At 37.7% G+C, this 16350-nt stretch overlaps 1 protein-coding gene across 7 annotated transcripts in view; it reads right to left on the bottom strand.

The window, feature by feature from the left end:
* The window catches only part of LMO3 (LIM domain only 3), a 57062-nt gene that overhangs the window by 38441 nt on the left and 2271 nt on the right, over positions 1-16350 (bottom strand). For 2 of the 7 annotated variants that reach the window (XM_004755756.3, XM_004755755.3), the window contains exon 2: positions 9093-9306. In XM_004755756.3, coding sequence (XP_004755813.1) covers positions 9093-9298 — 206 coding nt within the window. In that variant the 5' untranslated portion in view covers positions 9299-9306. Of the gene's footprint in view, positions 1-9092; positions 9307-13352; positions 13845-14118; positions 14415-14564; positions 15153-15245; positions 15280-15312; positions 15544-16350 lie in introns of those variants that run through there. The other 5 variants (XM_004755752.3, XM_004755754.2, XM_004755750.3 and 2 more) reach the window with 5 other exon arrangements.

The following is a 16350-nucleotide window of genomic DNA, read 5'->3' as shown; positions in this document are numbered from 1 at the left end:
CAATGTTGAATGAGAAAATGGGGACAGATGACGCTAAGCGTTTTACAAGGGGTGTCAATTGTACCTCTGTTGATTGTACCAATACCTGTGATAAGAGAAGAAAACAGTGCAAATTGCATGAACGTTAACAGAGCTAAGTCTGTCTTACCCTGCATCTGGAATATAACCAGGAAGCTCAAAGCTCAGCTTCTGTAATAGGACTACTGGCTTACAAAAGGATTTTTACAGAGTCCAATTTTTACATATTATTTATAACCTCTCTTCCTCTAGAATTCTTCTAATCTCTTGACTATACCTCTTTTCATTCTCTATATTGCTTCCTTGGGACATAACTAGGCTAAACATCTTTACATATTTTACTTAGTTATTGAACAACAAAAAGTGACTATGTCAATTGTAGAAAATTTGAAAAATAATTTGCTCTTAAGTTCTTCCCAAATTTCTCCTACTGTCTTTACATAGTAAAATATTAATAACTTTATGTTTATATATTATATAAAATCAATTAGAAGTATAATATTCCACATTTATTATTTATAGGAATGAGGTATTGGCACTCCAATATTTGTTAAGTAACTAAATGGTTTCATTTTTTAAATGTTAGAAGGACAGCAAAGTATGTAATCACAAACACAAACTACCCACTCAGCAAGGACGTGCTGTGGAAAGAAGGGATTCTTGTAGCTCAGAAATTTCCCCCAATTTTTGCTAATAAATAGCTACGGAAAAATACCAGTTTATGAGTTTTAAGGCAATTGAATAACTTATAATTTCTTAGTATCTCCCAAAGCACAAATGATCTCTCAGTGGAAATTCACATGCAATACTTACATGCTTTAAAATTATGTTCACAGTATAGTTGAACTTCTCACCTGGAGCATGCAAATAAACCTGCCCACTGAAACTAAGACTCCTATTTAGTGTTAGAAGTTATGGCTGCTTTTTCCATTCACCCCTCTTACACCTTCTCCCATTCATCTAAGCAAAGAAACAGGTATTAATCACTCATCTCACCCAGTTTAATCTGCAGCAATTGGTCAGAATATATTTTTATTGAGTAGTTGATATATACAAAATAAGCATCATGTTTGCTGCTGTAAGTATTCTGGAACCTAACAGCCCCGAACCTGCTATTTTGGGGGAAATGCGAGCCATCTATTAAGGGACATCACTTAAGAGATTTTGAAATGTTGTAAAAACAAGCGAACAAAATAATTTCAAAAACAGTAGGCACCTCTGTTAGAATTTTATACTAAAAACATAGTATTGTTCTGAAAGTTTTAGAACATGAGCATAAACTAGCAAGTCCAAAATGTTCTTTTTCCTCTTGAAGTTGCCTGTTGGGATCCCACATCATAAATGAGATGGGAATTTATTTTTTCTCAGTGGTATTTCGATTACTGTACAGTGTTCGCATTAGCACATTTTATGAAGTTTCCTTCCCCTTTACTAGTCCTTGTCATATTTGATATTTATGTTTACTAAAGCGGATTTTCTGTTTTTATTAGTAGAATGGGTTTAATGCAGACGATGCTTTACTGCATTAGTAATAACAATTTTATTTAAATATGGCTTTGTTGTACTCCTCTGCAAATAATCTTTAAACTCCTAAGAGTCTTTTATTTTCCCTGTAGCCCAGTTGGAGAGTTTTTAATATTAAATTGAATCATAACAACACATGCTGATTAGAGTCTAACTTAATACACGCAGCTTAATGTTAATTTTCCAACTTCAAATCAGAGATCTGACTATTCCAAGATGATTATTTATCTCAAGTGTGATTTTGTTTTAAACTAGTGAAGTCCACAGCTAGAGATTTTTGCATCCTCAAAAACTGGCACTCTGAAAGAAAAAAAATCTGCAAAAGATTTAGAATCTTTATATAACTCAAAACTATCATTGAGGCAAAGAAAGTCTATCCAGAAGTTATGATAATAGAAGGAGAAGGCAAAAAGGCACAGGTGACTGATGTGGCTAGTTTGTGAATATAGTAAATATTTTTGATGAATATAATAAAAAGGTATGCTCAGGTCCTAATTCCTTTAGAGGAAATTCATCAAGTAATATCAATAATAAGGGGCAAAACCTTCAACAAACTTTAAAGTAAGAAATAAAAATCTAAATGCACATTCCTTGCTTCACAATGTAAACTTCTACTTCAAAATAAATTTCATATAAATAGCTTGAAAAGGGAAATACATGTTAATCATTAAAACAAGTATGATATAATGGTAGAAACAGATACAGGACAGACAGTATCCAACTCCATCAGAGCTGAGAAAATCAGAATTCGGTGATAAAAATTGCAAGGGAATATTCTTGGGCATGCCATAGTATTCTAAAACTTGTCCTTCCTCTTAGGATGGTGAACACCCTTTAAGAATAAGTCTGTGCTATAGTCACAATACTAAGAAATTAGCCGGCATCAAGAATCTAATTTTACAAGTTTCAAAGCCTGATCTAGTGAAAGTGAATTATGACAAAAGTTAATGTTCATTCTAAGGTCATAGAGTCCAATATGTATATGTGAAGCTTGCATAGACCTATCTACACCTCTTTACTGCTTAACAAGGGGAAATTCAATGAATCTGTAGGAGTAATCACTTGTATAGGCCAACAAAAAATTAAAATGAAAGAAATATGCCTTTGTGAGGAAACATGACTAATGCAAACGCCATTTAAAAAATACCGGGTCAATTGGATAGAAAGAATATTGCTGCTGTTTTTATTTTTACTTTCCTTGTTTTCAAGATCTTCTCCTGCATTAAAGGATACTGCTGCTGTCTTTATTTTTACTTTCCTTGTTTTCAAGATCTTCTGCATTAACAACTCTTATATCGATTGAAGGGAGAGATGTTAGTTAATTTATTTTGGAAGACAGGATGAGGTTGCAGTATATACTTTTGAGTAGTAGAAGACATTCTCATAGAAACAGGAAAGTGTTTTCAAACCAGATGCAAAAAATAAGATTTCAATGCCTCACAGGGTAATGAAGGAAACTATAACGGTTGCTAAAGGTTGGTGCAATTCCTCTTTTAGGTTATATAATTTTTATGTGAGGCAAAAACCTGAACTCCCTAATACATTTCTACAATGCATATATTCATCAAAACCATTTACAAAATTACCACTTTCAGCATATTTTTAAAATGAGATTCCTTAATAAATTATGTTTATGCAATCAAAACACAACACTAAAATTTATTATTAGTCACTTAATGGAAGTTATTGGTGAGTTTATAAATGAAGTGCTGGCTTACTTTGATATACTCTAAGAGCAACCAAAAATAGAGATTCTTTCCCAGAGTTCTATGTATTTATAAAGTGCCAAATAAGCAATTTTAGCAATTCTCAAATGTAGTTCTTCCAGATGCATTTAATCCTAAATATACTTGTAGAAACAGAATATTTTTCTGCTAAGTCAGGTATGTCTAACTTATCCATCTTACGTGTAAAAACTATCCTGACTGAAGTATTCCATGCTTTATAAAGAGATTTAAAAAAAAAAAAAAACAGTAAAAATATAGAAACAGCGTGAAGTACTTTCATATTTTCAATTTCATATTTTCAATATACCTCTTGACGAAGGTATTTTCAGTGAAAATATCTCATCTATAAAACAAGCCAAAACAAAACTCACAAAACTAAAATATTTCGTTATGTTAAATACTCATTTGCTGAAAATGGATGCATTACAGAATAAGGACAGAGAGATATTGTAGATAAATTTATAAATGAGACATTCTATATGAAGATGAAATATTTTGAACATAGATTGTTGCAGAGGAGTTGTCACTTATAAAGTCCACTGATTTTTCCTAAAATGAAAGGCACTTCCTCAAAGTATTGTACAAAACAAAATGATCACTCCTGATTTGTACTGGTCTTTGAATAGTAGACAGTTTAAAATGTTTGAAATAGAATTTTGTAATGCTTTCATATAATAAAACAAAAAAGTAGACTTAAAATTACAACTCCTTATAAAGCTATAAATAAGGTAACATCATTTACAAGGAATATAACAATATTTTTTAACAGGCTGTGGAGTCTAATAGACTCAGGTGCTAAAATATTTCATAATACTAAGATTAGGTTATATATTTAAATATAATAAAAATTGCAATTATAATGAAGTATTAAGAAAACTCAAAGTTTATAGAAAAAATTCATTTTGGAGGAGTTTAATTCAGTGTAAAAGCTTAAACTTTCAGAATTTACAACAATAAAAAGTGATTTTTCAGATAATAATAATGCAGTGATTGCCGGGGAAGTTATTTTCAACTGCCTAATTTAAAAAGAGGACAGTGAAGGAAGAAAAAGAATAAACACTTCATCCAACACAAAATAGTAACTATGCAGTGAGTTGTCAGATAAAATAATATAAACAACACATCCGTGCTTATTTTTAAGGTTGTAATTATGTGCTAATATAAATTTAACCTTATATAAAAATTGAGAGGCACCAGATTTGATTAGTGTGAAATAGAGTTATATAGCCAGATTAATACTCTATGTAGCATTTAATTTTAATTTTCTATTTGAAAGTTATTATATTATTATATTAAAGCATGTAAAATTTGTAGTCAGCATAACAGTTTCAAATCCTTTTTGTTAATTGATAACGATGGTGGCACAGGAAGCATTGTTCTCTCCTGGCAGTTTCATTTTAAACAAATCATTCTCAGATATAAAAATAGCAAATTACATTAAGTTTTATATAAAGCATTTTCAGCTTCTCCTATAGGAAGAGCTATATAAGCAGCTTCCATGCCACACAGCACAGCAAATGGCTTTGAATACATTCTCTGTGAAGACCCCATTCAGAGATACAAGCTCCAGGCTATAGTGACTTGATGCTTAAAATATGCAAAAAGTTTTAGGTTTAACAAAACAACAAGCAAGAATTGCCCAAACTCTTGAGTGGTAAATTCTGATATTCTTTACTGCCTCCAAGTTGAAAAGTCAAGTAGTTTGTTATTTCTCCTGGTTCTGACTTCTTAACACTTGCCCTGACATTTTAATTCTAAAACTCCAATTACACATTAACTACGTTTTTCATATTTTCCAGAATGAAACAAGGATGATAGAAGTGACTAGAGACCTGTAAACATCATTACTAAATCTGCTGTATTTACACAATAATTATTAATCTACTTTGGGCATTCTATTAGGTGTAAGCTCTAGTTCAAGGTGTAAATAAAGATGCTTCCCTGTCTAATTTGTCGTAAGTTCAACTTTAAATATAAAAAAGTTACAAATGTTCTGGATACATTTGTTAACATACACATTTCTAGGTCTTGGCGTATAAATATTGATGGGCTAATTGGCTTCATAGTTTAAGGCAGAAAGTATGTTAACAGAGGAAGTTTTAAAAGTCAATCCTCAAGAGAAGTGAGTTGGGGGAAATTGGAAGGGGAGACAAACCATAAGAGACTGTGCTCTGAGAAACAGACTGAGGGTTTTGGGGGAGTGGGGGGTAGGGTGAGGCTGGTGGTGGGTATTATGGAGGGCACAGGGCACGCATTACATGGAACACTCGGTGTGGTGCATAAACAATGAATTTTGGAACACTGAAAAAAATAAAATTAAATTTAAAAAAAAGTCAATCCTTCTGTTTCTTTATCTAATGAATTTCTGAAGGCAGTGAACAATCCTACGAACTGGTAAATTCTCTCTCATCAGATATGTGCATTGTAGATTCTACAGAAAAATAAAAGATATTATACCAGACCCGTTATAGAAAATGAATTGTTAAGATCTGGAATTCAGTACATAAATGGTAAAATAATCTTTCTTTTTCTTAAATATAGCTAATGGTGCCATAAAGAAGGAAAAAAATTGAGAGAAATCATCTTTACCATAATAATCATTTCTATAACTCTAAGAAAATATCTTATGATTTAAATTCTTGTATTCACTATTCAAAGAACTTGAGAAAACATGTCATCACTATCACTACTCAAAGTAATACAAAATGTAGTAACTTCAGGACTCATTGTTCAGCACTAGAAGCATTTTTTTGTCCTCTTTTTTGAAAGAAGTTAATTAGGAAGTTAAATACAATTGGCAAAAATATTTCACTCTTCTCTAGATTTGAAAAAGTTTTCTGGCCCAAGATATTAATACCTATAGTCACTACTTTACCAGTAGAGATGAAACTAGTTTTTTCTTGATCATTTTCCATATTCTTATTTGCTGATGCCTACTGATTTAGACAGAGAAATACAAACCTGTAAGTTATTTATGGCTTGTTTGGTTTCTTAAAGAAATTACATACTTTCCAAACACCAAAAACAAAACAAAACCACTTCTGAGTAGGATTTAAATGGTTAAGCATCGACTGTGCAAAATACAAAAAGGAAATGTGAACTAAGGGAAATGAAAAAAATTATTTTTAAAAGTTTAAAAGACAGCCACGGAATATTACTTGCGCACCAATTACAATACAATACAGATTTTGTGTAATTAATAAACAATTAGATAGTAACTATTTTATGTACACCTTTATTTTTCTCAATTTCATCTATTACCTAAAATTATGTCTTTTACACAGCAGGCACCCAATAAACATTTTTGAATGACTATACCATTCAAAGAAATTAATTTATAAATAAAGTTTGCCTAATTGTATTTGTCTGACATACAGAATTAGACTATTAATTTTCCAGTAAGAGACACGCTGCTGAATGTCGACACAATTTCACTGAGATACACACTTCTTACCTAAAACTACATACCACATCCGCAGCCTGATCTACAACACTTAACAAAGTGTTTTACACACATTCCAATCCCCCATTGCACCTTTACAATTTTTAAGTATTGATGAATTACTCCCTGCCAAAGAAGTCACATTATATACAACAAACCTTCAGTTTAAATAAGGAATAAGCTTGCTGTTAACAACTTAGTTTGAAATGTTAACAATCTTTAGGTTGTTAACATAACAACTGGCTATTAATGTGGTAATGACCAATTTAAGAGGAAATTATACTCTGAGAAATGAATATATTGGCAGTCAGGACCAGGGTTTTGATTTGAAACGGGTTTTTTGTTGTTGTTGTTGTTGTTTTTAACAAGTTAACAAACATTAGAAGCTTAAGCCTAAGAGAAATTAACTAAGTTATGTCACGAAAAAACATCTTTCCCTTAGATTTTTCTTAGCATTTCTGATATGGAGACTATTTTGATCAATTGTTTTCAATAAAACACTTACTTGGACTATCAAATGGCAATTTAACATCATATTTTTATTACTGTAAAGAATAGCAACACAAAACAAGTCCCATATTTCTTTCTGTGCTTACTACTATATTCACAATTGCAAGAAACAGTTTAACTCACAATACAGGTAGTTCACTGGCAGGGTATAAATTTTAAAAATCCGGCTATGTCAACATGCTTTCCATAAATCTTACTTAATTTTAATCTTTACTGCTTATTAGAACACCTTAATCTCGCCCAGATTATATAAACTCCTTGTTTTGGAATCGCTGTTACATAAATCCACTTGACACACTGCAGTTGTAAACAAATGTAAAAGTAAAAAAAAAAAAAAAAAAAAAAAAAAAAAAAAGTCAAAAAGCCATGACTATTGGTTACTAAAGATAAAGCAAAACTAGGAAGCACTGTTAAATCACTGAAAGCAAATGCAAACGCTTTATGTGGAAATGAGGCTCTAATTCACAGTGAGAAGAGGAAAAAATTTTTTATTTCAAAGAAAAAGTTCAAAGGCTGAAGTTCTAAGAGAATTCACGGAATAAGTTAATTCTGATTAGTTGTGCCGCCACAACAAGGGAAATCCTGGCTATAGAGTCACTTCCCATCGTTGGCACCTGCGTGTATTTTGTGCCCTTGGAACACAGAGGACCAGTAACAAGTGGTCATATATTAGCCAGGAGGCTGTCAGAAGAGGCAGTCGTCGGAGGGGGAAAGAGAAGAATCTGATAAACAGTACTGGATTCACTCTTTTAAACTACCTCTAAGCTAATGATAGGTATTTTTAGTTAAAGACTAAATCAAACCAAGAAATCACGGAATCATATACAGGGAAGCACCAGGTTCCCTAGAAAACACTTCTCCAAATAACCAAGATGGTTAAGGAGCTACGGCTGATTGATAAATTTTGTGTCATAAAGGAAAAAAAAATCAAAATAAATCGCTTAATGTCAGGCTAGAAAAATGATTAATTGTATCAAATATGAAAACCCAAATGATGCCATATATCATTTCTCTAATTTGATAGGTCCTACTTTATTAATATATGTAATTTTACAGCTGATTCAAGACACAAAGTTCCCTGAAAAGCAAAATAATTTTTCTTAAACAGAAGTTCATGTGTTGAGTGGGAAACAAGTCTAGTGGACTTCATGATTTTTTAAACAAGAGCATAAGAATTGTCCTCAAACTGCCCAGATGTTTACAGTTTGGAGAGTAGCTATCATCTCCTCATAATGATGGAGATCTTTATTGTGTGTTAATTTCCCTAACACTACTGGCAAGTCCGAGGTTGTTAATGCTCAGTGATATCTTTGCAATGACCACCTGGAATGCCATGGAGGGTGGGGGAATGTATTCACACTTGGGGAAAGTTCTCAAAAACTGTATAATAAACGTGCTAATAAATGGCAGCTACTTTCAACTGCCTTTCCTTGGCAAATCAGAAAGATCAGAAGACAGCTGAATAATTCTTGGGTCAAGCTAAGCCTACCTTGTCGGTGGGGGCGTAATACAACACTTAACATGCTGATTTCTACCAAATACATCTTTGCCATGAGCTGGTGGTTTCCTCCTGGGTAGCGGAATCACCTATTTCTAAATGGGAGCCTCCGGGCAGGCCAAATGGAAACACTTCAGAAAGGAGGCTTTCTTGGCCATTCCTTAAAGCAAGAATTTGCATACGAGGCACCTGGCAACATTCTGAAGGCTGACAGGTGAACATCTTTCAGGAATGTAAGCTGGTAGTAAGGAAATGAAACAAGCAAATAAACAAACAAACAAAAAAAAAAAACAAAAAACCAAAAACCAAAACACTTACAAACGTATTTTTAAAAGGAATCCAGTCATCACTGGTGTGCAAGGATAATTCCTACCTCAGGTAGTCTCTGCGACAAAGGATAAGATTAGCTTTAGTGTACAGGGTGGAGCCCACCTCTCCCAAGCGACAGTCACAGCAGGCACACTTCAAGCAGTCTTCATGCCAGTATTTGTCCAGGGCCTTTAGAAGATACCGGTCCTTGATCTTTCGGTTGCAGCCAGCACAACCTTTCGGCTTGGTGTCTGGCTGGACTGAGAGCATTTGTATACCTAAAGGAAGAGACAAAAGCAAAAAAAAAAAAAAAAAAAAAAAAAAGAGCTGGGATTACAAGAAAGAAGCCGAAGATGTCGAAGGACCTTACACAAGTTGAATGTTTCATCCTGTGTTTCTGGAGGAGCGGTAGACTTTCTTCGGGAGGGGCATACCAAAATCACACAGAATTTCGGAAACAAAAGGCTCCAACATTGTGAAGTCCTTGTCAGACCGTTTAGAAGGTCACACATACAAAGTGCTGAAAATAACACACTCATGTTGTATAGAGTTAGTTAGCACAGGATACACCAAGTTAAGCAACACTAGATAATTTGGTGGTGTCCCTCATTCTCCACATAGGGGGTTCCTTTGGGAAGAAAACGCGAGTGAATGGCTAACAATCTTAAAGCTATTTAACAAACTAGTCCGTGCACAGTCTATAAGAGTCAAGAACGAGTTTTTCTTTATTGCTCAGATATTCGCTTGCTGTGTGCTTGCTGGTGGAAGAGAGGGCACCTTCTGGGATTATACTAACCTGACTTTAGCAGTGGGGATGTTTATAGCTAAACACACAGCACAGTCATCCAAAAAGCTCACCAGTACTATGTTGCTTGTTGGCATCCAAATACTTCCTTCTGCGCTCTTGATATTTCAAAATCATTCCTTATGTTAAAATTTCAAAAATGAATTTATATTCACAAAAACATCAATCAGTGCCTCTGTTAATGGCAGCTTCCGTCACTGTATACTACAGACTTTGATATAAAACTAAAGTACAAGATTAATTTATTACCATAAACACACACTTATTTATTTTATAAGAGAAAGAAAAAACAACAGAAGGTAAAATCTAAATATATATAAATTACATAAACATACATACATAAATATATTATATGCATATATCTCTAGTGCACTAGACATAGGGTGTTTATGTACTTTAGACACCTATCTCTGTCATAAATAAGGAGTCTAGCTGGGTTCTGTAGGTTTTACAACTTGGCTGAAATTTGTTCAATGAAAGGCTATTCCCCCTTGAGTTTCTTCTTCTTTCCCAGGTGTCAAACACCCAGCTTAAAAGAAAAAAAAAAGCTGGATCAACTATTCAGAACTTCATATTTATCAAATAACTCATTCTAAGCACTATAAAATACTGCAGACATCACGGATTGCTAACTCCCTCATTTTACAAATTGTGATGCAGGGGCCTAAGAGAGTTTAAGGACTTGCTCAAAACAGAACAACAGTCAAGTACTAGATCTGGTGGTCTTCTTACAGTCCAGAGGTCCTGTTCCTATAGGATGCTTCCTCTCCTAGGCAGAAAGTTTGAAACTACACGAAACACCAAATGTGGATGCATTTAAAACAGTTTCAAGAAAAGAAATGCCAAACTAAGATCTTAGAGTCTTCCCCGACTCCAAAGGAGCTAACCCTCCTTTTCCTCTGATGCCCTCTGATGAAGGCTTCATGTCCATAACCTTCACGATCTTTTTTTTTTCTTTTCTAAATCACACTGATAAGAGACACCCAGGCACTGTACCCTCAGAGCCGAATAACTTTTCTTGCTACAAATAATACATGGGTTGCACAGAATACCGTTATGATGCTGAACTTCCAAGAGAATAGAACTTCTCTGGCAGAGGAATGGAAGAGAGGATGGCAGGGAAGAACGCAGGGTGGCTGTTCTTCCTGCATGACACGCACAGCCGTGGTAGTCAGAGCTGCAGACGAGCAGCTGGATTTGTACGGAAGAGCAGGTGGTGTTCCTCTAGCCTGCTTTCTGTTCCTTTTCTTTGAAGGAGCTGAGGGTCTAGTGTAGATTAATCATAACCCTTGATAGCTCTGCTAAATCTCACTCTCCAGAACTTCTAACAAATGAAGTTTCTTTGATCAGAACTAGTTACCATCTTCCAGCAAGGTTCCACAAGGAATAAATCCCATTAATTACAGTACAGAACATATCCAAGTGCCTCTTAACCATCTACCTGGGGGGAGGGGGCAATTTGGATTTACGAAATAACATTCTGTATTTCGCTGGTGAAGACATCAAGAGATATGAGTGGCTATTCTAATTAGCCAATTTCTAAGGCTATTATTTTTTCCCATCACAAAGCCGACAAATTTTAAAATCCTTTACAGTTGTAGCTCAGCTCTATTTCCCTCAGTTGAGTTACTACCATCAGGCGTAGAAGGTCAGCTATCTTTATTCAAAACACTTTGCAACCAAGACAGGGAATACCAACATTTGGCACAAGTAACACTACCCTGCTTGTCTTCACAAAATGTTTTTGTTGTGTTGACATTTTCATTTACCACTCAGAGGCCAATTAATATTGGAAACTCTTACTTTTTGTTTGGCCTTGGGCTTGAAGGAGTTTGGTATTTTGCATGCCATCCTGGTGCCTTCTTTTAGAGAACATCATCACACTGCTCTTGGAGAGGAAATCTTTTCAGTATGAGGATGCAAGTTAACAGTTGTAGAAAAAAGAACTATTTAGTGGTCGCTGCATTGCCATGTACCTAGAAGGCACAAAGTATCAGCAGCAGCACCCCTCCTCCCCCCCAACCGCCACCGTCCAGAGGAGCACGACTGGGTAGAGTTATGCGTTTGGAGCCGAGAAACATTTCACAAGTTGCTCATAGCATATCAGGACTCATAACTAGTTTTAGATTGGCATGTAAATTGTTCTGAGGGAAATTCTTATTGCCTCTGAGACCCTGCCATTCTGAGTTATTTGACAGTTTAAGGGAAATCATAATTAAAAAAAAGACATAAATAATAGCCTGTGCAGTGTGGTGTGCAGAAATAAGTAGAACCATTTCATTTAAACTCTGGTGAGCTTTTAATTGCCTGGATTGCATTGTGAGGCGGCCTAACGGTTGATTGCCTCCATTATGTTCCCTTGTTCTGTGCCATTCATCCGCACAGTCTCAGCTTCAGTAGCTAACACAACAAAGTAACCACAACTCCACAACACACAGGGGCTTAAAAAAAAATAATCATAATCAAAGATTTGCAGCACTTAGACACAGTCTTTTATATTTTTGGACTAACTACACATAGTGAATGGAAAACATTTTGTCCCTGTCGGAAGATTCACAGAGAACAATTTGGGAGAAGGAACAGGAAGAGGGAATACATAAAGGGGTTTGGCAGAGATGAGGTGCCTTAGGAAGATGCTAAAATGGGAATGCAGGTTCTGCAGCTGGGAGCAGTGACACAGATTAAAAGAATTTGGCCAACGTGGCCATTCGATTGCCAAGAGGTACCAAACAAAAGATTTTCTCTCCTCCTGCCCATCTTCATCCTCTCCCCAACCCCCAGACCTGACTGGAGAACTGGATTGGGCCTAAAAGCTTGTTTCTCTCTGTTCACTGGCCCAGAGCATCCCTACAAGCTGCAGCCCCCTAAGGGACAACAATGCAAATAGATGTCCCCAGATCTCAGGCACTGGAGCTGCTTAACTCTGTTCTGCCCCTTCAACTCCCAACCCCCTCCCCATCCTTCCACCACCCCCTCCCCTTTTTGAGCAATGGAGCTGGGAACCAATTTGATTCCCTTTTTCTCCAATGCAGCTGCAAGGCTCAGAGATACTGACATTTTTCCACTCTTATCAGTTTAATTACAGTTACCATGGCAGCAAAGTGCTAGTGCTTGGCAAAGGCCAACAAGAGATTTGCAAGACTGAGTTCAATTTTGATGCAGCTCACATGCAAAAAAAAAAATAATAATAATAAAAATAATAATAATAATAATAAAAATAATAATAATAAAAAAATAAGAAACATACATACACTCTAACAAATCCCTTGCGGAGTTTATGCTCTAGCCTTTTGTGGTTGTGTCTTTGCAGCCACACAGGGCTGATTTGCAAAGAATGTAGCAGTATTTGTTGCACCTAGCAAGATTAATTGGGTTAAGCAGCAGTCTTTCAAAGCAGTTACAACAATAATATTTCGGATCTTTTAAAAAGACACAAAAGCAGAAGAGCAGGAAAGCTTGTGAGCAGCCAAGAGTGCTGAGCGCCCGGCAAAGTGCATCTATGATAGATTGTAACCTTACCAAAACTTTTCTCCTTTTTCTGCATGAGTTGACTTAGGCGTGCCTGAGTTGCAGCAGCTTCGCATTGAGCACCAAGCCCAAGGTAGAAGTGGAAGGGGGTCTCCTGGATTTAGCTCAAGTGTGGACCTGGTGCGCAGCCTACACCGCCGAGGACCGACTATTGTGAAGCCACTTTGGGAGCGGGTCGGAGTGGCGGCAGGGGGTGGGGGAAGGGACAAGGGACGAGGGCGGCCAGAGGAGACAGAGCGCACACACAGAGCCCCTCGCAGTGTGGCAGTGTGCAAAATGATGGCGAATGACAAAGCCACATGCTTCCCTAACTCTGCCCGTAATCCTAAAATCCCAGCGGCCCCTTTTAGCTTCGTGGTAACAAATGGATTTGATTAAACTGTCACATGCAGCGTTAGCATAGCATATCATGTTCAATATGAAAAAGATCATAAATCTGACTTGTATTTCATAACAGCAATCTGGGTAGCCCCCGTAAAAATGTGCTGCATCAGTCTGAATCTCAGCCTCGTAGGACATAGGCACCTTCTTTCACGGAACCTCTCTCTTGTGGCCACTTCTCCCCACCCCTCCCCTCCCCGACCCCCGACCCCCTACGAAAATAGTCACTTTTCCAGCTCGCAGGAGCAACATTTTCTTAATATAGAAAAGTGGGGAGAGGCAGAGTGTCCACATGAACCCAAAGATTGCAATTCCAACTCTTGGGGGAGGGGGGCTGTGAATTCCAGCAAGTACAAGGAGTGGGTCCGGAACCCACCTAAGCGCTGCATCCCCTTCCAACGGGCCAGGCCAGAGCGAACCTCCCCTAATCCCAAACTCTGCCTGCCCCTCTCTTCCCAGGAGTCAGGGGTGTGGAAATGCTGCGGCTCATCCTGAACTTTGACTATTATCCACTCGAGTCGTACTTGAGACATTCCGCGCCGCAGCCGCTCTGCCTCCTTCCATCAACATCTTCCGCCTGCATTTATTTCATGTCTCATCATAAAAATAATGAAGCCTCACATGATTTAAACAAAACCGTCTCAGCAGAGCTGCAGCCCGAGTGAAAGTTGCAGTGCGGAGCTGGGCTGCAGCTCCAGTTTATGCCTCATTAGGAGAGGCTGGGGAAGAAAAAAATACCCACATCCGCACACGCACGCGCGCACCCGCAGACACACACACCACAAATAAGCCGACGCCTGTGTACACAGTTGCTGCACTTACCTTCTCAATTAAGCGATACAAGGGGAGGCCGTTCAGAAAGCACAGTGGCTGCTTTGTAGTGCTTCTCCTTGGGAAAGGTCAAAAAGAAGCATTGTTTGAAAAAAAAAAAAAGAGGGGGAGGGAAATCTCTATTTTTTAAGTTTAAAATAATGAGGTCCTCAAGGATCCGCCAAGTAATGGTGTTGACCGCATCTGAGCCACAGGTGTCCTCCTTTTAGGCAACTGCAGTCCGAGACTGTCTCTCTCCGTCCTGGCTCAAAACAACTTACCCCAGCAGCACGCGAGGAGCCGAGCTGAAGGAAGCCCCGGCTCTCAGCTGCAAAATACAACCCCTTCCCAGCCAGACATAATACAGCCAAAGAAAAGGTCACTCAGTTATTACTGAGCCGGCGGAGCCCAGGCAGCGCTTGTCAAGACCACAGAGAAGCAGCTCCCTTCCGATTTAAGACTATTTACCTCTCGCCCCCACCCCTCCCCTCTTCTCTCCTTTTCCTTCTCTCCCTCCCTCTCCGCTCGCTCGCTCGCTCTCGTGTGCCTGTTCTGCAGCTCAGTCAAGTACAGCCGCCCTCGGAAAGTGCAAAGCAGCCACGAGACAGATCGGGCTTTGTTGCTAATTTCCCAGGGTGAAAATTTACAAGCCTGCGAGTGCCGTCAGCACAGCCACGCGCATATGCTACTCACAAACGCTGGGGACGACCCCGGCGCACAAAAAGTGACCTCTGCAGGAGCCGACTGGAGAAGACCCTACCTCCTGGACCCGTCCAAAAGAAGTCCTGCCAAAGAGCTCCGGAGGAAAGGGATCGGATTCCTAAAATAACCAGGGCATTTTGGAATAGGTGGCCACATTTACAACAAACTGTCTTCCAAAGCCATTTCGGAAGCTACCAATTATGGAAATTAAAATAAAGCAAGAGAATCAGACTGCTACTAGAACACACTGGAAAAACACACAACCCTCCTCTTTAAGAAATATCGGTGGGGGCCAGGGGGAGGGGGGCAGCAGTTGCCCCGTGTCTGACTTCCATTAATGAACTCTCAAAAGTCGCTGCTCAGCAAGGCTGTTATGCCACACAAGCTGGATCCAGAGCAATGGCACACTCCCCTTCCTCCCTTCCTCCAGTGGAGCAAGAACCAAACTGTGAACTTGTTTCCCATTAACCATTATGGAACCCCCTTCCATCCCCACCCAGACACTTCTTGCAATTACTCGAATTCCTTACAATTTAAAGTTCAGGCGCTAGAATGAAAAACACCCAAGAGCCCAAGAAACATGTTTTCCCAACTAACTTGATCAGAGCCATGGAGTTTCTTCACCATTTCTGCCCCCTCTTCCTAGGCTTCTTTTAGAGGCCTTGACAGGGTGGTGGTAGCCGTGGTGGTGGTGGTGGTTTTTTAAATTGAAATTGGTTCTGTTCTCCCCAATCTCTGCTCCTCTTAACTTTACATCTATAAAGGCTACTAAAATATTTTAGTTTTTCTCTAAGTTTTCAAACTTCAAAGTCATCCTCTCCTTTTGGCTATTTATCATAGCATCCCACCAGATTTTATAAAGCCCTGTCAAAGGTCAAGTTTAAAAATAGTCCAAATTTGAGTGACACTGCATGAAATGTCTTAAGGGCCAAGAAAGAGTCAGCTGTTGAACTCCAAAAAACTTTTATACTTCTCAGCACCATCAGTTTTAATGTAGTTCTGTTAAAAAAAAAAAAAAATCAAAGCATCCCCTCCCCATGTATATTTAGGCCAAATTATGCATCTCTTCATAAGGAAAATGACACCACACTTGTAA

The sequence above is a fragment of the Mustela putorius genome, unplaced genomic scaffold, assembly GCF_011764305.1.
Source record: "Mustela putorius furo isolate JIRA1106 unplaced genomic scaffold, ASM1176430v1.1 tig00537227_pilon_pilon_pilon, whole genome shotgun sequence".
NCBI lineage: Eukaryota > Metazoa > Chordata > Mammalia > Carnivora > Mustelidae > Mustela > Mustela putorius.
Note: the sequence above shows the minus strand (reverse complement) of the source record. Positions and strands in the feature narration are given on the sequence as shown.